Here is a 24,045-nt window from a genome sequence, read left to right on the forward strand (position 1 = left end):
TTTTTAGCTGTGCCCTGTCCCCAGAGGTGGAGTCTACAGAGACAGGCAGGTTTCCTTGAGCTGCTGTGAGCTCCACCCAGTTCGAGCTTCCCAGCGGCTTTGTTTACCTGCTTCAGCCTCAGCAATGGCAGGCGCCCCTCCCCCAGCCTCGCTGCTGCCATTTCGGTTAGATCGCAGACTGCTGTGTTAGCAATGAGGGAGGCTCCGTGGGCGTGGGACCCTCCCATTCAGGTGTGGGATATATTCTCCTGGTGTGCCTGTTTGCTTAAAGCGCAATATTGGGGTGGGAGTTACCTGATTCTCCAGGTGTTGTGTGTCTCAGTTCCCCTGGCTAGGAAAAGGGATTCCCTTCCCCCTTGCGCTTCCCAGGTGAGGTGATGCCTCGCCCTACTTCAGCTCTCGCTGGTCGGGCTGCAGTAGCTGACCAGCACCGATTGTCCAGCACTCCCCAGTGAGATGACCCTAGTACCTCAGTCGAAAATGCAGAAATCACCGGTCTTCTGTGTCGCTAGCGCTGGGAGTTGGAGACTGGAGCTGTTCCTATTCGGCCATCTTGCTCTCCCTCTCCTAGCTTCTGATACTCTTTATGAGGTTAAGAGAATTTATTTTTTTTTATTTTTATTTTTTTCTTTTGAGACGGAGTCTTGCTCTGTCGCCCGGGCTGGAGTGCAGTGGCCGCATCTCAGCTCACTGTAAGCTCCGCCTCCCAGGTTCATGCCATTCTCCTGCCTCAGCCTCCCAAGTAGCTGGGACTACAGGCGCCCGCCACCTCACTCGGCTAGTTTTTTGTATTTTAGTAGAGACGGGGTTTCATTGTGTTGGCCAGGATGGTCTCGATCTCCTGACCTCGTGATCCGCCCGTCTCGGCCTCCCAAAGTGCTGGGATTACAGGCTTGAGCCACCGCGCCCGGCCAGAAAATTTATTTTTATTCTTAATTTGATAATTATTTTTTAACATAAATGTATTTTAAAATCAATAAAACACTTCATCATCAATTACATCCACTTTTTGATGATCATGTCATTTTTCACTTTAAACTGCAAAGTTTCCCTTATGCTGAACCATTCTTTCATTTCTGAATACATAGCTTTTTTGTTTAATTTTTTTTTTTTTTGAGATGGAGTATCGCTCTGTCACCCAGGCTGTAGTGCAGTGGCGTGATCTCAGCTCACTGCAAGCTCTGCCTCCCGGGTTCACGCCATTCTCCTGCCTCAGCCTCCCGAGTAGCTGGGACTACAGGCGCCTGCCACCACACCTGGCTAATTTTTTGTATTTTTAGTAGAGATGGGGTTTCACCATGTTAACCAGGATGGTCTCAATCTCCTGACCTCGTGATCTACCCACCTCGGCCTCTCAAAGTGCTAGGATTACAGGCATGAGCCACCGTGCCCAGCCTTGTTTAATTTTTTAATTGTGCTGTTTCAATTTTCTGCATGTTTTTCAGGATTATTTACATCTATTTTCAATAATACAAATGATTTTGTCTTTTAGTAGGCTATGATGATCAGGTTTGGTTACTATTTTTCCAACCTCATAGAACAGACTGGCAAGTTTACATAGTTTCCTTTGATACAGAACTTGAGGTGAGAAAGTTGAGATGCAAGTCTCTCTTATACTCAGAGACATTTTCCTCTACTATACCAATAATTACTGCTTCTCTTTTCTCCACATTCTTTCTATGTAGATTCCAATTAAATGAATTTCTTTCAAAACTTCAATCTTTCTCTTCTTTATGCTCTACATATGTTTGTGGAGGAAATAGGGGGCCCCTTTTTATCTGTCAGGTTATTGTCAAGCTCTAGTGTCCACCATGATTGTCAACTATAGGAACTCACAACGGAAAATCTCATTCACAATCTCTATCTCACAGGTAGATGCCTCAGACTGGTGCCATATGCATACACAATAGCTCCCAGAGTTCTTCAATTACTTTGCTGACTTTCTTAAAGTTGGCTCCTGCTTACAGCCCCATGCTATCTGAAGTTTGAAATTTTCCATGACTTTACAGGGAAAATGTATCCATTCTCCTCTCAATAAATCTCTTCTTTTGCGCTAGGTTTCAGCTACTTAGTTGATGTTAATTTTTCTATCTATCCAATCACTTCTCTTTATCTTCCAGAATTTGCTGGAAATGTCCGATTCTTTGATTATAATACCATCTTTCTATATATTTATTTTTCTTAATTTTATATTTGATTTCTCTTTTAGGATTTCAGGTCCATAAACGAGAGTTAAACATGTGAGCTAAGATTATTATTACTGTAACTCTGGTGTTAATGAACATAACTTGCATGTAACACAATCTTATTATTTTCTTTGTCATTTTAAAATATTCAGCAGAGCAAGTTCTTTTGCTACTATTTAAGCCTACCTTAAGCAGGCTCTGTGATTTTTCTGGTTACTATTAGTTGATTTTAAATCATTAACATTGTCCCAACTTAGTTATTTAAGTGTCTAGTCCTAAGTAATAACCAAAGCATCCAATGGCATTCACAGTTCCTCCGTTCTCAGGGATATTTCAGGTTAACTTTCACGTAAGAAAAAATTGCAGTTGGCTTCTTACCTCATGCTCACTCATTCTTCTGCCTGCTATTTATGACCCCAAAAGGGTTGGGTGGGAGGTAGGGAGGAGCAATAACTGGTGCAGGAGAGCTCTAATTCAACTGACACACTTGTAAGTTGGCTTTATACCTTCTGTGCCTGCCAGCTATTTAAAACTGACTCTTACCCTCATAGACATATTCATGATTCTTCAGAAATCAGGGAACATTAAGATGATAGCAGTGATGCATTTTCTCAGGCCAGCCATTTTTGGCCACATTAGCAAGTCCCCAGTCTGCTAGTTGATAGAAAGTCTCTCTGTGTTGGGGTCTAATCAGTTCCCCAGAAAGTCATCTTGGGAGGATTGAAAATGACTCCCAATCAGATCTTCTGTACAACCTTTTTATTGACAAACTCTGGAAGCCCAGACTGCTAGACTCTCTCTCTTCTTTGTTCCTTCCATTGGAGCTGCCAGACAGTCTTTAGATTTTGCAGGTGAGAATTACATACTTGTCTACTGTGTCTCCAAATTGCAAGGGTGTTGGAGTCCCCAAGATCACATTCATGTTTGATGATTCATTAGAAGGACTCACAGATTTTAGAAAAGCTGTTATACTTATGATTATGGTTTATTGCAGGAAGATGATACAGATTAAAATCAGCACAGAGGAATCAGTTTTCCTCTTCTAGTGAAGTTGCACGGATAGCACTTCATTCTCCCAGCAGCAATGTGTGACATCATGCATGAAGTACTGTCAACCAAGGAGGCTCACCCTAACCTTGGTGTCCAGAGTTTTTACTGGAGCTCAGTTACATAGACGTGAAGTGCTTACATAACTAGTCTTAGCTAGTTTCCAGCCCCTTTAAAGGTCAAACTAATACAACGTGGCCTAGGATCCCAAGTATTCACTATCATTCACATTACTATCATAAACTATCTGGCATTGCCCAAAATCTCAGATATACAAAGATACTCTTAGTACACAGGATATTCCAAGGGTCAGAGGTCATCTCTCAGGAGCCAAAGGCCAGATCTTTCTTTGGGGGTTTGAGCACCTCGAGTCCACTGCGTTAGCCCTTCAAGTTTTTACTGCACAGCAGTAAAACACATATATAACTCTCCAGGTGGTCCCATGGAGGATAATTTTATGCCTTAAGGAGATGGGTGTATGTCCAACCCAGTCCTTTGGGTGGACTGAGAATGGCTTTCAATATGACTAAACAACCCAAACCTTGATAACTCATCTAACTGATGGCTATTTTCAGTTTTCGTTTCCTCCAGGATAGGCTATCCAACTTTTTGGTATCTTGGCTGTAGTGAACATATATTATCATATTACAATATTTTAATGGTACCATTTGGAGGTCAAAGAAGTGTCCCAAATCGGGACACTTTAATATCCACATCATCCCAAATTGTGTTTAATACAAGCATCACAACAAGAAAATGGGGGACTTCTTCTTAAAGAAGGCAAAACCTTATGGTATAATTCAAATGATATTAAATATAATTTCTACCCAATCCAAGGCACATTCCTTCAGGGACTTGAACTATTTCATATTTTCCTGACTTTCTCTTCTCTAGGATTATATTAGTATGTTATGGCTGCCATAATAGAATCCCACAGATTGGGTGTCTTAAACAACAGAATTCTTTTTCCTACGGTTCTAATGGCTGGAAGCCCAAAGTCAAGGTGCTCTCAGGTTGGTTTCTGATAAGGCCTCTCTTCCTGGCTTGCAGATGGCTTCACATGGTTATCTCCCTGTATTCTCACAGGGCTTTCTCTCCTTGTGTGTGCACTTCTGGTGTCTCTGTGCCTACAATGATGAGCACCAGAAATCCCAGAATGATTTTTTCATAACACAATTCTTATTCCTAGTTTTTATTCCTCTCTTTTGTAGATCATCATAAGGTTTCCTCCTCTAAATTAAATAACAGTGACTAAAACTAAGACAAATACTCTGGAACTAAACAAAAAATAAAAAAACAGATAGCCTTAAACCAGGAAGTTATCCCGTCACTAGGGCTTGGCATAATGTAGGCTTTAGAAGAATTTCGCGGCATGAAAGAATAGTAACCCCGAGGCATCTCCATGTAACACGTGAATTTGTATACCGCTTTTAAATAAAGTTAAACAACTTACAGTTTCAGAAAGATAGAAGGGAAGAGTGTTCAGAAGACTGGGAGTGAAGTTTCGCAGACCTGAACCCTTATTCAAAGGCGTCTCGACATGGATAACCTCGAGAACATTAAGCTAAGTGAAATAAGCCAGATACTAAAAGGCAAATACCAAATGATCTCACTTATATGTGGAATCTAAGAGTTGAACTCATAGAAGCACAGAATAGAATAGTGGCTGTCAGTGATGGGAGGATGGAGAGATGATCATCAAAGGGTACAAAGTTTCAGCCATGCAAGATGAATAAGTACTGGAGATGTAATGTACAATATGGGGACTACAGTTAACAACACTGTATTGCACAATTGAAATTTGCTAAGAGGGTAGATCCTAAGTGTTCTCAAACACACACACAAAGGTAACCATGTGAGGTGATAGTTCACTAGCTTGATTGCAGTGATCATTTCATAATATATATGTATACCAAAACATCACCTTGTTCGCCTTAAATATGTACAATTTCTGTTTGTGAGTTATATCACCAATAACCTAAAAAATTAAAAGTCTAATTTTTTTTTTTTTAAAAAGGAGTCTCAAAGAATAATACTTTGCTCTTTACTTGCACCTGGCACTACCATTGTCTCTCTAAAGCAGGGTGCGCTAAGATTGATTGGCTGCAGCCCTGAAAGTTGAGAACTAGGACACAAGACAAGAAAGGGAAGAAGGGGATGGGAGAGAAGGATGTGGAGAACAAAATGTGTTAATGTGTGAAATTTTAGTTCGATGTTGTAAAACAGGAAAACGAAACAAAACAAATTCTATGACTAACCCAATAACAAAGAATGTCTTATGGCAATGGCACCCTCCAAGGCGTAGAATTCATTTATTATTGTCATTTTCACTACTGTTTTCGCTGAAGTTTCTTTTCTGTTACTTGAACAAAATCATTTTTCTCGTAATTTTTAATAAAATTGTTCCATTTTATCTGTCTATCCTACATCCCTTCAAAGACAGTACATAAGCAAATGAACATGCTTTTCCAGCTTGTAACTTGAGGCATGGTAGAATGAGAATTAGATGGGGAGCTGGAAGACTGGGGTTGTAAATGCCCCTCTTTAGTTAATGTGATTTTGGGGTCCATTTACCACTCAGACACTGATTTTCTCATATCTACACTAACACAGATGTCAGATGACTGTCAAAGATGATCTCTAATGGTATAATTAGAGACATCAGGGCTAATATTCTCTAATTTTGTCCAGTTACAATAAAGTAACTTGGAGTCCCTGTTCTTTACCTCACTAAGAACATTTCAAGTGTCATTTAAAATTTGATTCTTGTTTGTCAATGTGTTTTTTGGCTCTTCTGTGGAAACTGCTACAGTCTTAAGCCTGTCAAGGGAGTATAAAGACATCCTAAGAAAATTGGAAGACTGGACCGGGCGTGGTAGCTCACTCCTATAATCCCAGCACTTTGGGGGCCGAGGTGGGAGGATTATGATGAGGTCAGGAGATCAAGACCATCCTGGCTAACACGGTGAAAACCTCATATCTACTAAAAATACAAAAAAATTAGCCAGGGGTGGTGGCATGTTCCTGTAGTCCCAGCTACTTGGGAGGCTGAGGCAGGAGAATCACTTGAATCCGGGAGGCAGAGATTGCAGTGAGCCAAAATCACGCCATTGCACTCCAGTCTGGACAAGAGAGCAAGACTCCATCTCAAAAAGTAAATAAATAAAATCAAATTGGGAGACTGACAATATAACTTCACTAATTTGTCTATGTAAAAAATAGTAATAAAGAAAATGGAAAAGTGTATACTTTTTAAGTTTCCAGTATTCTCAAAAGACTCATATGAGGTTAGAACTGGAAGTTAAATGATTATTCTCTGTCGAAGTTCAGGAATAACAAGAGTAGGATAGTTTAAGATAGGTGCGGCCTTATTGAGACCCAAACTTATTCATTCAACATGTGACTCACAAAAAGTGAAAGGCAAAATAGATTTATCACCTCAGATTCTAAAACAGGAATAAAACAAACAAAATGACTTTCATCCAGGAAGAAAGCAAAAGTACATCCGCAGTTCTTACGGTCAGAGAGTGTGTGCTGCCCTTAGAGCCAAGTTTAGTTCTTGGTAATTCTACCCAAGTCTAAAAGGAAATCAAGATGACTGTCCACATTGACGCAAATCACAGGACATGAAGGCAATGTCAGGCATTTCAGGTTGTAAAAGTAGCAAACCAGAAATCCCATGGAGGAAAACACAGAGAATCCTATAGTCCTGATACCATGTTTGGTGGACTGAACAAAGACGAACGCGGAGCTGGGAGATATTTGGCACAGAATAAAACAGAGTTTGAATTGCGGCTCTTCACTCACTACAAGTTAGTAAACTAATGCCATAGCACGCTACTCAGTACAATGGGTACTCTGAAAGAAGCGAGTGCTCTCTTTCTTCCCTGCTGTGAACCTGCCAGTAAACCAAAACCCTAAACAGTTAGAGCCAAAGAGCAAGAGAAAGTCCAGCAACGTGTCCCAGAGTGATTAGAAACTGTCTTGCTTTCCTCCTATGGAAATACCAAGCATTTTTTTGTGGAAATCTGAATTCACAGATGAAATTCAGAGTAAATAGTAATATTCCTTTTGTTTTACAATCTTGGAAATAGTGGTTGGCATGGAGGGAGCACAGCTTGCTTTTTAAAAAGAAAATTATTTGTATTTTTATAACCAGATTTATTTAAAGTTATACCAGTAATATATCTCTGTTATTTTGGCTTGCAACTAATATAGAAAAATTTCATGTCCCTCTTGCTTTGTCCAATAAATATAATTTCTAAAATATTTCAGAAGTTGAATAATTTTACTTATTAGAAGAATTTTATAAAATAAACAGCCAAATCACCTAGGTTGTCTTTTAGAATTTTCTTAAAGGGAGACTTATCTATATTTAGACATATTTTTAAGAGGCAGTAGTTTTGGTTAAAAATACATGACCTGTGAAATCCTTTTATCTTACTACCTGTGTAAACCAAAATAATTACATGTAACAAGTCTTATGTGGAATAATTCAGCAGCCAGTTTGAAAGAGGCTAATATTTCTGGCTATGTTAATCAGAAGAACTATGGAAATGTCTCTTGGTTTATTATCCCTTTTTCTATGATTCATAAACAGACATTATTACAACTGCATAAACATGAACCCTACTGGGCCACATTCTTTTTTTTTTTTTTTTTTTTTTTTCCCAAGATGGAGTCTTGCTCTGTCACCAGGCTGGAGTGCAGTGGCACCATCTCAGCTCACTGCAACCTCCGGCTCCTGGGTTCAAGCGATTCTCCTGCCTCAGCGTCTCGAGTAGTTAGAACTACAGGCAGGTGCTGCTAAGTCCAGCTAATTTTTTGTATTTTTGGTAGAGACGGGGTTTCACCATGGTAGCCAAGATGGTCTTGATCTCCTAACCTTGTGATCTGCCCGCCTTGGTCTTCCAAAGTGCTGGGATTACAGGCATGAGCCACCGCACCCTGCTGGGCCACATTCTAACAGTTCCACAGGGTATTCCCAGCCAGCTGGAACTATCTGCAAGACAGGGCCATTGAGGCCAGAATACCTTTCAGAGGTCTTCGCTAGCTAAGGTCAAATCATAAAATTATCAGATTATCCATAGCTGGGGGTAGATTCTCTCAAGACAGCATTAGTAATATATTAATGATACATTAAGAAGTAGTCCACGGGTCTATAACTGCTCTATCACCTTCAAAGAGTTTTTACACACATTATGTCAGGTACGAATTATTATGCCTATTTAATAGAGCTTCCTATCCTACTGCTTCTTTTTAGAAAAAAAAGTTTTATTATGATTCTTATTATATACATTTAAGGTGTAAAACATGATGTTTAGATAAACATATACCGTGACATGATTACTATAGTCAAGCAAATTAACAGGTCCATCTCCTCACATAGTTATGGCTAACTCAGAAAGAGAGAACATCACACCCAGAGCAGGGAGCTGTTTTTCCAGCTCCCTCAGGTCCATATGCCTGAGTGACTTGGAGAAAATAATGTATTTCCTGTAACTACCAGACATAGTCACCTCAATTAAGTACTCTGTTTTGCTTAGGCATACCTTGGTAAAAGCTCACAGTACTAATCTGGACTCACCCCTTTGATTTTTGAAACCTGAGGCACGAAAAAATATCAAAATGGAGGGCAGAGGGATTTGTTTTTATTTTCAGATCATCAAAATACTAAACTGTTGATCAGAACGATCCATTAAGAAAGAAAAACAAACTCAAACTATGACTAACAGGGCCTGCTGTGCGTGAGTCACAAACTGAATCAAGCAAGGCCTCTGGAAGCAGGGGGGAAAGCATTCAGGAGCCACTTCGTACTCCGGCATGAACCTCCTAACATGTTGGTCTCTTTGCTGAACTATTTCAACACCTGGATGAAGTCCAGAAGCAGAGAGGTCAGGCAGCTTAAAAACTGCTTCTCTTTCCTACTAAGGATGTTTTCAGTGACCTTGAGGAGGTGTTTAAGAATGACTTTCTTAGGTGTGAACATGAAAACAGTGGGACTTAGGGCAACATTTGGGGAGATTTCTTGCTTCAAAGTTGTCTCTGAGGCATTGCGCATTCCTGCTTCTTGCAGGAGGGAACTATCTTTGCAAAGGATTTTGCAAACTGCTCTGCTTTTGCTTATCTAAACTGGAAAGAGATATAAACAAAATAAAATACAAAATAACAAAAGTCTGTTGATTGAGCATAGAGGCTTGGGGTCTTTAGCATTTTTTTCTCATTATTGCTTTGTATTAAAATTCAGTCAAGTCCAAATATTTTCAGTCCCCTTGATCTAACTTGGATACTCATATAATGAGACATTCCACTCCTGATAAATATGATAATGATGAGTTTAGTTTCAATTCCAACTGAGTACATGTCTCTTAAAAATATTTTTCTCTTCACTTTGTAAATTTCTCATAGAGTCTAGGTTGCTTATCTGGGGAAAATGCCTCAATACTTGATCTGATCTGGAAAGATTCCCAGTTAAGGTAAATTGATACTCACATAAGCCAGTTTTTATCATAAGAATTGAGACCAGCAGTGAAGGTAAAGAATAAAAAGCTAGTTTGACAAACGTTCACTGCGTAGGATAGCTACACAGTGCATGGTGCCAGGGATAGCCAGCCACCTGGCAGCTAGGAAGAAAGCTGGCCTTACCTCAGAGCTTTCTTCTTCCTGGCTAGTCAAACTGTGAAAATCCTCTCTCATGCAATGCAATAAAATAATTGGCTCCAAAATGTCTCATTCTCAGCCTCATTCCCTAATATTGGACAGAAGAATCTCTTTCAGCCAAGCAGCCACGCTCAGGCCAACATAGGATGTACCTCCACTCCTTTAAGATAAAGTCAAGGCATAACACCAGCTGATTCCTTAATTGTCATTTCACTCCAGTGTCCCTCAAATTGGCATCATGTTTCTCTCTTCTAAGTAGTGTTAATTAAATATTAGTTATTGAAAAAGTGGTACTGTGCTCAAGAAAACAATGAAAAAAGAACCACCATTTAAAAAAATGCCACCACCTTAACAATGACATTTGTCAGATACATATTTTGTTCATGGTTGGTTGATTTGTTAAGGTAATTGTTACTCCTGTTTTCTAATGACTTCTCATTTGTTCTCTCTTCTAGGACTAGGGAAGGCACTGTAACATAATGATTAAAAGCATAGGCTTTGGTGTCAGACACACTAGGATGCAAATTCTAACTATGCAACCTTGTAAAATGTGCCAGGCAGCTATCTTTCCTATGGAGCTGAAGTAATGTTGACTAATATATATGCATTTGTATAAATTAAGCTGTTAATTGTGTGTCAATATTGCATTGATATGTTGGCTCTTTAAGGACATTTGATTTTCTGGTTTAAGTAGTACCTCCTGCATGAACCTCCTAACGTGTTGGTCTCTTTGCTGAACTATTTCAACACCTGGATGAAGTCCAGGAGGAGGGAGGTCAGGCAGTTTAAAAACTGCTTCTCTTTCCTACTAAGGATGTTTTCAGTGACCTTGAGGTATTATATATGTATTATGTATGTCATGCCTCGAAGACAGACTTGGCTTCACAACCATTTTTCTTGATAACCATCCACCTATCTGACATGCATTTATGGGGAACTGAACAGGAGTTATGAAAATAAGTCCTCAAGTCTGCAACCTCTCATACTTAACTGTCATCTGCAGGACATTGAAGACATATATTGGAGGATCCACACTGTATATCATTCATACCTTGTATTGGTTATCTATGGCTGTATAACAAATCAGCCGAAAGCTTAGTGACTTAAACCAATAGCTATTAGTGCTCACAAGTCTGTGGTTCAACTGGCTGGTTTTGCTGATTTGGTTTTGCTTCTAGGCAGGACTGCCTGATCTTGGCTGGTCAAGTTCCTGTGATTGACAGGTTGAAAGGGTGCTAGTTGGTTTAGAATAGCCTTATGCATACTTTGGATGGTTGTTGTTGGTTCCCACCTGAGGCAGTGGGGATAAACGGGCCATGTGTGTTTCATCTTATAGCATGCTGGCTCTTGCTTGTTTATAGCCCCAGGTTCCATAAACAGAGAGCAAGCCACAATGTGCAAGAACTTTAGTTTCTGCTTATTCATTCTAAAATACATCACAAGGCTAATCTAGATTCAAATTATGGAGAAAAATGCTACTTCTTGAGGGAAGAGCTACAAAGTCACATTGCAAGGGCATGGGCATAGGGAGGGAAAATCTTTTGGCTATTTTTGCAGTGTACCACATGCACTTGATCATAATCTTAATGCTTTTCCCTTCAAATCTACTGACGTACTATAGTAGGAAATCCTTGACTGAGTTCTATCTTTTATTTTCCTTTACTCCATCAGGTTTCTTCTGGGTCCATTCAAGAGAGTGTGAAAGACCGAGTGATTGACTCAAGACTGCAGCTGTTTATCACCAAGCCAGGACTCTACACATGCATAGCTACCAATAAGCATGGGGAGAAGTTCAGTACTGCCAAGGCTGCAGCCACCATCAGCATAGCAGGTAGGATGCCCCTTTACATTTGCATTGTTTCAGGAGAGGGGAGAGTTGATACTATTCTACAATATCCAGCATTGGAGAAAATCTCCCTTTTCTTTTATCTCTTATTTCAGTTGCATTTGGGCTATTTCCTCCTCCATGGGGATACTCCAGAGGTAACCTAGATATGGATTTTGGCAGATTTGCTGCCTGAAAAACTAAATCCTCAATACCTGCCCAAGTGATAGGTAACAGCTTCCAGAAACTCACTTTTTCCTTCCTTCCTTTCTTTCCATTTTTCTTATCTTTTTTCCTTTTCTCCATTTCTCTTTCCTTCCTGCCTTCCTCCTTCACCCCTTCCCTCCCTCCCTCCCTAACTTCCTTCCTTCCTTCCTCCCTCCCTCCCTTTCTTCCCTTCCTTCCCTTCGTCCTCTCCCTTCCTTCCTCCCTCGCTCCTTTTCTCCCTCCTTTCCTCCCTCCCTCCCTTCCTTCCTCCCTCTTCCCTTCCCTCCCTCCCTCTTTTCCTTTTCTTTCTTTAATTTCCTTTCCTTTTCCCCACTCTTCATTTTCTCTCTTGGTTGATCAAACTTTCCAAAGCTCTCATGGAAAAAGTTGGCAGACTTTCAACATGGTCATGCCAATTTCTACATGGCTATTTCTTGCGGGCATTTTTACCTATGAGCATGATCCTTGTGGTCTTTCCCTTTCCTGCTTCAGCAAGCCACAGCAGGACTTACAGGTGTTTTCAAGAAAAAGGCTGACACACGGATTTCTAGGATATTTGTGTTGAGTTCTAAAGGTTTATTTTTAAAATGTAAATGTCCCAAAGGCTTCTGAGAACATTTATAGAATACCTAGAGATGGAAATAATCCCTGTATCAGGAAATGCCAGGCATATTAGATTCATAGCGTGCCTATGGCTCAAGGGTCAGGAGAGAGGTGCTTGGCCTGACATATAAGGCAAGCATGGATAGAGCTTGTGCCTAGGGCCAACTCCCCACAGCCTGCTGTTTCTTATTACAGTACCACCTCTTTGATCTGATGGGGAACTTTCCATTAATGTCTGTGATTTGTAATATGAGGTGAATAAAAGCCACAGATAAATGATAAGGAGCACTGGACAAAGCTGGCCCTCTGGGACATGCCTGTGAAGGAAAAGGAAGACTTCAAAATTAAGGCTCCCTCTCCTTTCTCCCCCAGTGATATCTCTGCCTACCATGTCTTCAGACATCATTTCAGTTATTCTAGAATTTCCACAGATGTGAAATTATTTCTCCCAGAAAATGAAAAGTCTTCTAAAAGTAAATTCAACTCAATTTAACAAATAATAATATCATATAATTAGTAATAGTAAAATAATATGATATAAATAGTAATAAGAATTACTATTTACATAGCACTTTGCTGTTTATAAAGCACTTTTACATGCATTTATTGAATACTCTAGATGACACCCATTGTGCTGGGTAGAGTAAGAGATGAAAAGTTAATTTAAAAATAGGTCCTGCCTTCCAGGGACTCTAAATCTAGAAGGAAGTCAGTTAGTCACATATATTATGGCACAGACTGTATTCGATTGCAGAAGCATACACAAAATACAACATCAGAACAAGAGAGGGAGGGTGTCAGGGAATCCTTGGAAAAAAGGTATCATTGGAGCAGAAGATGTGGATATGAGATAACTAGGTTGAAGTCAAACCTTTCAAACCTGTTCAGAAAACAGCAAATCAGTGATCAAGGCTAGACCATGAAAGAGACAGCAGGGAGGTGGAAAATGGAAACAAAGGTTGAAACATGAGCTTTAGCCAGGTTATGAAGAGCCTGCATAGGTCAAGTATATTATTTCATTGATGAGAAGTCATTTAATGATTTAGAAGAAATAAGTGTAATAGTCAGATATATCCTCTAGCAAATTAACAGATGCTGAGGTGTCAGGAGGTTGGGAAGTGTGGCAAGGGGTCAGGAGGCTCTTCCAGGTGTCTCAAAAAGTCATGAAGGTCTGAACAGCAGCAGCAGCATTGGTTCAAAAGGAAGAGGAGAGATGCACAGGACAAATATGGATAGAAATAAGGTTTGCAAATGCTTGAAAATGGCAGTGGGCTAGAAGAATGAGTTCAGATGTGTCTGATTTTGAAAGGTGCCCAGGACAAACAATAATAAATAAACACAAAGCATATGAACAGGAGAAGGTCCAGGAGATAATAGAATACTCAAAAATGTTGATGCCTTTGAACTACCTGGAATTATTCTGGTCTCGCTGTCTTTGTTTGATTTGACATTTGATCAAGACCTACTGTTAAATAAACATATATTTATAAAAATCTCTCAATATATATTTAGAAAACATATATGTATGTGTGTATGTATGTTTATATACACACAGAGAGAGAGAATCACATTTACATATAAATACTCAATCTAAGAAAATAAACTGATCTACTTTAATTTACCCTGCACTTTCACTGGGCAGAAGAAAAATATTAATGTTACCAATTTTAGGAGAGTTTCATTTCAGGTCATTATTCAGTCACTCAAAGATACCTCTGCCAGAGCTCTTTCTCCCTATTCTTCCTTCCTTCTCTTTCCCTAGACGGCAAAGGAGAAGAGGATTTGTATTTAGGCAGTGGTGTCTTCTGGACACCCCCTACACCACTGCTACCCCCTGGGTCTCTATTGAAGTCTGCAGCTGAGGAACTTGTGATTTTATCTCTTGGCTTGGTTAGGGCCCAGGGGATCTCCCTGGCTGGCTCAGCCTCTTTGAGACATCTTTTGGAGCAGCACAGCCCTCTGCATGTCAGCCAAATCCTTCACCATGCCCTTGTCTACACTCTGCTCTGCAACCTCAGCAGCTAGGTCTCCCTGTCTGTCCCTACTGTGGCCCTGTCACTGGCCTGCTGAATTTCAACACAGCTCCTTCAGTATTCCTCACAGGGCCTGAAGCAACTTCTAGATCACTTTCAAGGCATACAAAATTCAGGAGAGATTTGGGCTTGCTAACTCAATTCTGCTGTCTTCCCAACCTTGTCATGCTACCACTTTCACATTAATGTTGCCATCCATGTTGGAGTAAGGGATCCCTGTGGGTTTTTTCCTATAGCATCCTAAATAAGAAGTTAGAAAACTCTCTGTTTTGGCTTTTCCTTAATTGATCAATACACCTCTATTCTAGGATTCGGGTTCAGAAAAGGGATCTATAAAATCTATAAAATATCCAAATTTTAAATTTGCCTACCTTCCTTCTTTTCACAGCATACCAAGCGGGAAGAGCAGGTGGTCAGGAATCTCCCCCAGCCTTCAGTTCAGTAATCTTTAGAGCCGACTCATCATGAGTACAAAGGTGGTTGTGAAGGCAGTGCTGTAACCACTGAGGGGAACCTAATAAAATGGGTATATCTACTCCACACAAGGGGAGATTCATCCCATGGACACAATCTTTAAGATGCTGAGATTAAAGGGCATGATTGCCACCATGCTATATGCAGCAACATCATCTCTTCATCCCTGTCCTAGCCCAAATGAGAACCTGATCCAACTCCATAAATAGAACACCAACAGGGAAATCTGTAACCTTAAAAAATGGCATTTTCCAGTGGTAGAAAGAGCCTAAAGGTCTGAGACAGGCAGTACAGGAAGGCCATGTCCTAGGGTGTAGGGAGAGGTCATCCTAGATATCAGTAGACCAGAGTGAGGATGGGACAATCAGCAACGGCCACCTAGGAAAAATAACAGTGGGATTTGCATGGGGGAAGGGATGGTGGGAGCAATGCAAAGATTGGCATGTGGCAGCAGACAGCAGCTTGCAATCTGCTGTAGCAGCAGAGGTGAGTGCCTGTGAAGAGCAGTCATCTCTGTAGGAATAACGGTTGTATAGACTAGAACCAGTTATGACTTTTCATGAGCTTGACAATGGCAGTGTGATGGAGGTCAGCTTTAGAGTGGGGAGAAGTTGGGGACCCTGGAAGTGAGGCTTGAAGCCACTCTGGACAGGGGTATGTTTATAGTAGCTACCCAAGGAATTTGGGTAGAGGTAGAGCAGGCAGCATAAGGAGAGGGTTAACCTGTAACTGGGACCTGGGACTTAGCCCTTCTGAACCGCAAAGGCAACAATTAAATCTGACCATATGCAGAATCATAGTGCTGTACAATGTTCACTGTCAAGTAAAGAAATGAGAGTTGTTAACAACTGAAAAATGGAAAAGACTAAAAAAGTCTAGCATGGATATGATAAATGAGAAACATGTCCATTAATTAAAAAATTGCTACACATCTAGCACTATTCCTTGATATAAGACCCTTTTGTCCAACCCCTGATTTATTTATCTGGTTGATTCTCACTGGTTATTAGGGGACCTGACACTCCCAGACCTTTCCCAAAATTTCCCCAGGCAGACCTAATAAGGGTGTGTCATGAGTGTGATTGAATAAGACTTCTGATGTCCCATGAGACATCTTCCAGTTTCTCCTCCTCTTTGACCTGCTCTTGTGAGTTAGACCTGCTAGAAGCCCCATGAAGTTCCCTCGGGAATCACTGAGGAAACTACCTCCCAACCCTGGGGTGCTCTGTGGACTGATATTTTAGGGAAATGAGACTGCTTCGATGAAAAAGTGATCCTTGAAGCCTCTTTCATTCAGGGTCATCTGAAAGAAGCATGGCCTTATGCTCCCCCAGATCTCCCAGAACTCAAGTTTGGTATTTGATTTCTCCATTTCTGCTTTTGGCCCCTGTCCTCGGCATTCGAAGAGGCTGGCCGGAAGTCCAGAGCTTCAAGTCAGACATGGCGCCTCTTTGCCATTCTGGCAATGCTTCCTTAATGCCAAACTCTGCTGTCTTCATTTAGCCATCTCTACCCTCCCCTGTGTGACTAGTACCCCTAGTAGTCAAGAGCCCCCTCCATCACATTCCTCATGTTTCCCTTTGAAACTTCTACTCCGTCTGTTTATTTGTTCTTCCCAGCAGGAAAACTGGAAATGGAAAAAGCTGATCTTATGCTTATGCTTAGGATTATGTCTGATGATATTTCTAGTGTTTGAAGGATAACAAAAGAAAAGATCAGCCTTCATTTTTCCAAAACCCTTCCATGTGTCTGCCCAAATCCTTATGCATTGTTTTAGAAATGTGATATATTTCTTTCTGACTCATTTACATTTACTATTAGTCATCAAGAGGAGTCAGAAAACTTTTGGAACCTCCCCTATGAACCAGGAAGTTGCATTTCCCCTCCAGTCACAAATCCACAAGGCTCAAGTTGCGAAGTAAACTTGCCAGGATGCTGGGCAATTGACAAGATGCTTCTCTTTGTCATCAGAACACTAGGCCCTGTGGAAGAAAGCAAGATAGCCCATGATACCTATAGTGAGCATAGTCCCAGAACAGCTGGAGACCATCAAAATGGACACAGGGATTCAGAAGAGAAAAATACAGGCCGGGTATGGTGATTCATGCCTGTAACCCCAGCACTTTGAGAGTCCGAGGTGGGCAGATCACCTGAGGTCAGGAGTTCGAGACCAGCCTGGGCAACATGGTGAAACTCCATTTCTACTAAAAAATACAAAAATTAGCCAGGTATGGTGATGCATGCCTGTAATCCCAGCTACTTGGGAGGCTGAGGCACGAGAATCACTTGCACCTGGGAGTCGGAGGCTGTAGTGAGCTGAAATTGCGTCACTGCACTCCAGCCTGAGCAATAGAGTGAGACTCCATCTCAAAAGAGAGAGAGAGAGAGAGAGAGAGAGAAAGAAAATACGTATTTGTATTTCCCATTCTCAATGGCACCAACAGGTCCTTCATCGGAAAGTGAGGTCCATGGTTCTGTCCATGGTTATCCAGTCTCAGAGTACAGGGATGAGCCTATGGTCACACACCCATCTAATGTAAGCCACTCCCCGTTCTACCAACAACCCCCACTTTCTATGTTGCCCTTTCTTTGAATTGACCTCGGGGTCTGAGACTTTTGGTCACTAAATTTAAAAGTCACATGAATACAGGTAGTATTATCAAAACTAAGCAGGAGGGAAAAATCTGATGTGGTAGTACTGGAGTCTCCCAAACTCCCCAGATGAACCACATGGTTTTATTTTTCTTATTTCAAAAGAGGTGATGTTTCACACTACTACAGTAAAAAAAAAAAAAAAGAACTTTGAACTCTATTTCATAATCAGTGTAGCTGATTGAATGTACTGACATGTTTGACATGTTTTGTGCTCTTTCTCATGTCTGATAGCCACACTTCTGCTTCTTCCCAATGTTGGAGACAATTCTTGAGACTTGGTAACAGAGCAGTAGCACGTAATTTGCTTTACTACTCAATGCTTCAACCATCGGTGGTAGAGAGTGCTCTTATCAACAAAACAGACACTATCCCTGGCATTCCATGCTGGCTTTGTCTGGTTTTAAATTAATTAAAGTTGTTTTGTTTTTGTTTTTAATAAAAGGGAAAAGGATAAATGGTAACAGCCAGTAGCCACACTAAATTGCTCCCAGATGTTCTGCAGTTAGGCATAAAAGGTAAGCATTCTTTTACAATCAGGCAGCTTTCTTATATTAGAACAGTTCTATGCTTCAGAAGAGAGCCAATGTTTTTACTGACTTCTAGATAATTGTAAAGATACTACAAATGTTGGTGGATATTTTAAGAATTTTTAAATACTACAAATATTGGTTAGATATTTTAAGAATTTTTAAAAATTGAATTCTGAGCTTAAAGCACTTTATAGTTGCAAGGTTCTTGGACCCCTTCCTCATTTCCTAGCCACACCCCCCACCACAAAAAGAAAATAAATTATAAGTGGAGACATTTCCTATAGAAGCTCATTATCTCCTCCCAAGTACTATGGCTGGATTCTCTTTGGCATTGACTTATCTCCATGCTCTTGGAACCTCCTTCCACATTACGAAATGAGGGCTCTTTAATTTACATAACCTTGGCCCCCTTGTTTTTCAATAGATCTTTCTGCTCAGCTGCTATTAGAATCTGCCTTTGTGCTTCCAAATTATATGCCATTTTCTCTGGAGGAATTTTCAAGTATTCCAATGTTTTTCCTCTCACTATTCTATTTGCACAATGGCAGAATTGCCTTGAGATTTGGGGGCATGAAGGCACTTCTTTCCTGAGTTCAGCAGTGACATAGAGTCCTCTTCATTCTCTTCCATAGCCTTTGGTCATTTTAATTAAGAGACTTGCAGGCCTCTTGCCCAGTTTGCTAAAATTTAAATTCTCTACAATTTATAATTTGTAGACATCATTGGCATCATCTCTTAGATGATCAAAATATCAATCCTACAGCCCAGCCTGCCTAGCTCAGCAAAAGAGAGAGAACCTACTAGATTTTTTCAGAATGGAAATAGGTATAAAATTTATAAGATTTAGCTATTGTCCAGCAACTTATCTGGTAGCTGGAGTCCTGCAAATCTTAGACATATCTTGATATTTCCTTCATAGTCACTCCAGAGTCTGTTAGTTCTTATATATAAAGAATTTTCACAAAGAAATCCAGCTTTTCTCACTGCTAGAAGGATGTCGCCTTCGGTCCCTAAGCAAAGTGACTCATTTAGGGGAGGGATAAAATTTTAGGGCTAGTATTGGCTAAAACCCTATTCTGGGTCAAAAGTTTGTTTGTAAAGCCCATTGTAGACAACTTTGAATCACTCATAAATGGGAAGCGGAGAGGTAACGAAGATCTGAGGCTATATGTGTAACCAGCGTATTGAACAATTTAAACTTGACAGGTACACAGAGAAAATGTTGTCTTCTGCAACCACTGGGGACTGAGGAATTATGCTTTTTAGACTCTCCTTGCCCCTCCTGAGAGCAAATCCTTTACAAACTTTCAGGCGGATTCCATAATTTCCAGGTAATGTTTAGAGATTAAAAACCCAGACTGATCTAGTTTAAAACTCTCTTCTTATATAATTTAAACCTCATCTGCTTCACTCTCTCCACGGCCAGCCATTCTTTCATTCAGGAACATGAAGAGTAGACAAAATTAGTCTGCTACTGTTATGCACCCTTCCCTTCTTCCCTTTCCTCCTGTTCCTCTTCATCTCTGGCATATTTAAGGAGAAGAGGATTTTCAAGGAAGGGGGCAAATGTGTTTTCCTAAATGGAATACGTTTTAGTTCTTTCTCTTAATTGTTATTGCTTCTCTGACTAATAATAATAATGCTAACAATTGCAAGGTACATTCTCAGTGCCCAGTGCTTTATATATACATGAATTTATTTAATACCCACATCTCAATGAAATGGATACTTTTATTATCCCCACTTCACAGATGAGCAAACTAATGTTCAGAAAGGTGCCCAGGCTGACATAGCTAGTAAATGGCAGAACCGGTATTGAAACCCAGCTGGTGCAGCATCCAGACTTTTAATGCCTTGATGGGTTATTAATGTCTCTCTATTGCAGGCACCTGAATACTGTCTCCTAGGACATTTGGGTTCTTTGGAGGGTCCTTCAGAGGACTGTGTATTGCATAGTGCCCTGATGTGGGAGATTCTTTACTGGTTCAACATCTCATAATCCCCAGTCCTTGATCTCAATCCCTATTGAGGTAACCTGCAATTGCTTATGACTGGGGTTCTTCGTCTGGTGTCCAGTCTTCTTGGTAACTTAGCTACCTTCATAGCATCCACTAAACACACAGGAATGTCCCATGTCCCTGCCGTCCCAATGGTGAGGAGCTCTACTCCTGGATCCTCTCTCTCTGCCCTCAGATTGTTGCAATTCTTTTTAGACAGTAATATTATTTTAAAAAAAAAAAAAGACAAAACAAACCCTTTCCTTGTCTCTGAGTCCTAGTTTCTTAATTCTTAGGAAGTTGAAAAATCACTCCATGAGATGTGTTGTTATCATTTACATCACTCAAGAACGAGAAGATCTAGGGAAATAATTCATCCCTTTCTCCTTGTATTTGCTGAGATGCCCTTCATCTTTATTTGAAGGCTGAGAACCAAAGCTATTTGGTTATAGGGCCTTCAAATTGCAACAAAGGTTGGGGTGATTGTGCCTTTTAGGAAATTCCAAGGAAAAATATCAAGTTGTGTGTGTGTGTCTGTGTGTGTGTGTGTGTTTACATATTTCCTACAATCATTTGTCTTACTTTTTGAGGGCATGTCAACTACCGATGGGAAAAAAATAAATAAATACAAGGGGGTCCATGCTGTGAGTAGTTGAAATAAAAATAGTGGTGTTTTGATGGGATGAATTCAGTATATTTATAATAGAATAATTCACCCGGAATCAACTTCTAAAACCAGTTTGCCTTAACTCATTTAACTCAATTTCAGTTAGCCTGATGACTACTGCATCTAATGTTGAAAATTTAGAATTAAAAATGAAATATTGGCTGGATGCAGTGGCTCATGCCCGTATCCCAGCACTTTGGGAGGCCGAGGTGGGTGGATAATTTGAGGTCGGGAGTTTGAGACTAGCTTGGCCAACATGATGATACCCCATCTCTACTAAAAATACAAAAATTAGCCAGGCAGGGTGGCAGGTACCTGTAGTCCCAGCTACTCAGGAGGCTGAAGCAGAATAATTTCTTGAACCCCAGAGGCAAAGGTTGCAGTGAGCCAAGATTGTGCCACTGTGCTCCAGCCTGGGCAACAGAGTGAGACTCTGTCTCAAAAAAAAAAAAAAAGAAAAGAAAAGAAAAGAAAAAAGAAACATTTACCAAATAATATGGCTGAGTATTTATGACTTGTTTTTGTATTGCTAATACTTTATCACATATAGGGAATCATAAGATTGTTATATATTGTTGTAACTGTCTTTTCTGTTTCACTCATTTTGAACACTTGCATTATTCTTCAGCCAATTTGTCAAAAAAGTCTATTTCTTTACAATTTTGAATTTCTGCTAAAATATTTAGTGAAATAAAATTTATTCCATTAAAAAATGAACCTTTTGATTATTATTGCCTCCTTGCTACTTTCCTTTATTGTAAGAGTCTATGAACTCTACGTGTGTATGGGTATATATATATATATATANTTACCAAATAATATGGCTGAGTATTTATGACTTGTTTTTGTATTGCTAATACTTTATCACATATAGGGAATCATAAGATTGTTATATATTGTTGTAACTGTCTTTTTCTGTTTCACTCATTTTGAACACTTGCATTATTCTTCAGCCAATTTGTCAAAAAAGTCTATTTCTTTACAATTTTGAATTTCTGCTAAAAATATTTAGTGAAATAAAATTTATTCCATTAAAAAATGAACCTTTTGATTATTATTGCCTCCTTGCTACTTTCCTTTATTGTAAGAGTCTATGAACTCTACGTGTGTATGGGTATATATATATATATATATATATATATACCCACACACATACATATGTATGCATTAACCAAATTAGCATACTCTCAGAGCTCATTTCTGTTTAGTGAGGTATTTGTATTTTAAAAGAATAAAGAAAAGTGGGTCCCTCTTTTGATCACCATTCCATGTTATTTATCAGGATATCTAATTGATAAAGATTTTGTTTTGTTTTGAGACAGAGTCTCTCTCTGCCTCCCAAGTTGGAGTGAAGGGTGTGTGATCTCGGCCCATTGCAACCTTTGCCTGAGCTCAAATGATCCTCCTGCCATAGCCTCCCAAGTAGCTGGGTGTGTGCCATCGTGCTCAGCTAATTTTTGTATTTTTTGTAAAGAAGGAGTTTCACCATGTTGCTCAGACTGGTCTTAAATTCCCTGGCTCAAATGATCCTCCTGCCTGGGTCTCCCAAAGTGCTGGAATTACAGGCATGAGCCACCATGCCTAGCCTTAATTGATAAAGTTTTAAAATGTAAAATGATGCATCATTTCCAAAGGAACTTGTTGTAAGAATCATAAAATTTTGAAAAACACTTTTCAAAATGCCACTGGAGTGTCAACAAATTAACACCATCTGTGATGACTTTTTCCATTCTGTCAAAACCTGATAAAGCTCTACTGAAGTAAAGAAATTGGTTTCACAGAGCCAACATCATACTGAATGGGCAAAAGCTGGAAGTATTCCCCTTGAAAACCAGAATAAGACAAGGATGCCCACTCTCACCCCTCCTATTCAACATAGTACTAGAAGCCCTGGCCACAGCAATCAGACAAGAGAAAGAAAGAAAAGGCATCCAAATAGGAAGAGGGGAAGTCAAAGTATTCCTGTTTGCAGATAACATGATTCTGTGTCTAGAAATCCCATAGTCTCTGCCCAAAAGCTCCTTGAACTGTTAAGTAACATCAGCAAAGTTTCAGGGTACAAAATTAATGTACAAAAATCAGTAAATTCCTATATACCAACAATCGCCAAGCCAAATCAGAAACACAATCCCTTTCACAATTGCTACAAAAGAATAAATACTTAGGAATACAGCTAACCAGGGTGGTGAAAGATCTCTGCAATAAGAATTACAAAACGCTGCTCAGTGTGCCCAAAGAAATGTATAGATTCAGTGCTATTGCTATCAAACAACCAATTACATTCTTCACAGAACTAGAAAAAAAAAACTATTCTAAAATTCATGTAGAATCAAAGAAGGGCCCAAACAGCCAAGGTAACCCTAAGAAAAAAGAACAAAGCTGGAGGAATCATGGTATCTGACTTCAAACTATGCTACAGGGCTACAGTAACCAAAACAGCATGGTACTGGTACAAAAACAGACACATAGACCACTGGAAGAGAATAGAGAGCCCAGAAATAAAACCACACACTTACAACCATCTAGACTTAGGCAAAGCTGGCAAAAACAAGCAATGGGGAAAGAATCCCTATTTAATAAATGGTGCTGTGATAGCTGGCTAGCCATATGTAGAAGATTGAAACTGGATCCCTTCCCTACACCACATACAAAAATCAACTCAAGATGGATTATAGACCTAAATGTAAAACCTAAAATGGTAAACCTGAAAGATAACATAGGAAATAACATTTTGGACATAGGAACTAGCAAAGATTTCATGACAAAAATGCCAAAAGCAATTGCAGCAAAAGCAAAATCTGACAAATGGAACTTAATTAAACTTAAGAGCTTCTGCATAGCAAAAGAAACTATCAACAGACTAAACAGGCAACTTACAGAATGGGAGAAAATATTTACAAACCATACACCTGACAAAGGTCTAGTATTCAGGATCTACAAGAAACTTACACATACAAGCACAAAAACAACCTCATTTAAAAGTGAGCAAATGACATAAACCCACTTTTGAAAAGAAGACATACATGCAGCCAACAAGCATATGAAAAAATGCTCAATATCACTAATCATTAGAGAAATGCAAATCAAAACCACAATGAGATACCATGTCACTCCAGCTATTATTAAAAAGTCAAAAAATAACAGATGCTGTTCAAGACCAG

At 39.8% G+C, this 24,045-nt stretch overlaps 1 protein-coding gene across 4 annotated transcripts in view; it reads left to right on the forward strand.

The window, feature by feature from the left end:
• The window catches only part of MUSK (muscle associated receptor tyrosine kinase), a 130,333-nt gene that overhangs the window by 72,031 nt on the left and 34,257 nt on the right, over positions 1-24,045 (forward strand). For all 4 annotated transcript variants that reach the window (XM_017870708.1, XM_017870709.1, XM_017870710.1 and 1 more), the window contains one exon: positions 11,565-11,724. In XM_017870708.1, the coding sequence (XP_017726197.1) occupies positions 11,565-11,724 (160 nt within the window). The remainder of the gene's footprint in view (positions 1-11,564; positions 11,725-24,045) is intronic.

This window comes from Rhinopithecus bieti, unplaced genomic scaffold, assembly GCF_001698545.2.
Source record: "Rhinopithecus bieti isolate Rb0 unplaced genomic scaffold, ASM169854v2 scaffold_5719, whole genome shotgun sequence".
NCBI lineage: Eukaryota > Metazoa > Chordata > Mammalia > Primates > Cercopithecidae > Rhinopithecus > Rhinopithecus bieti.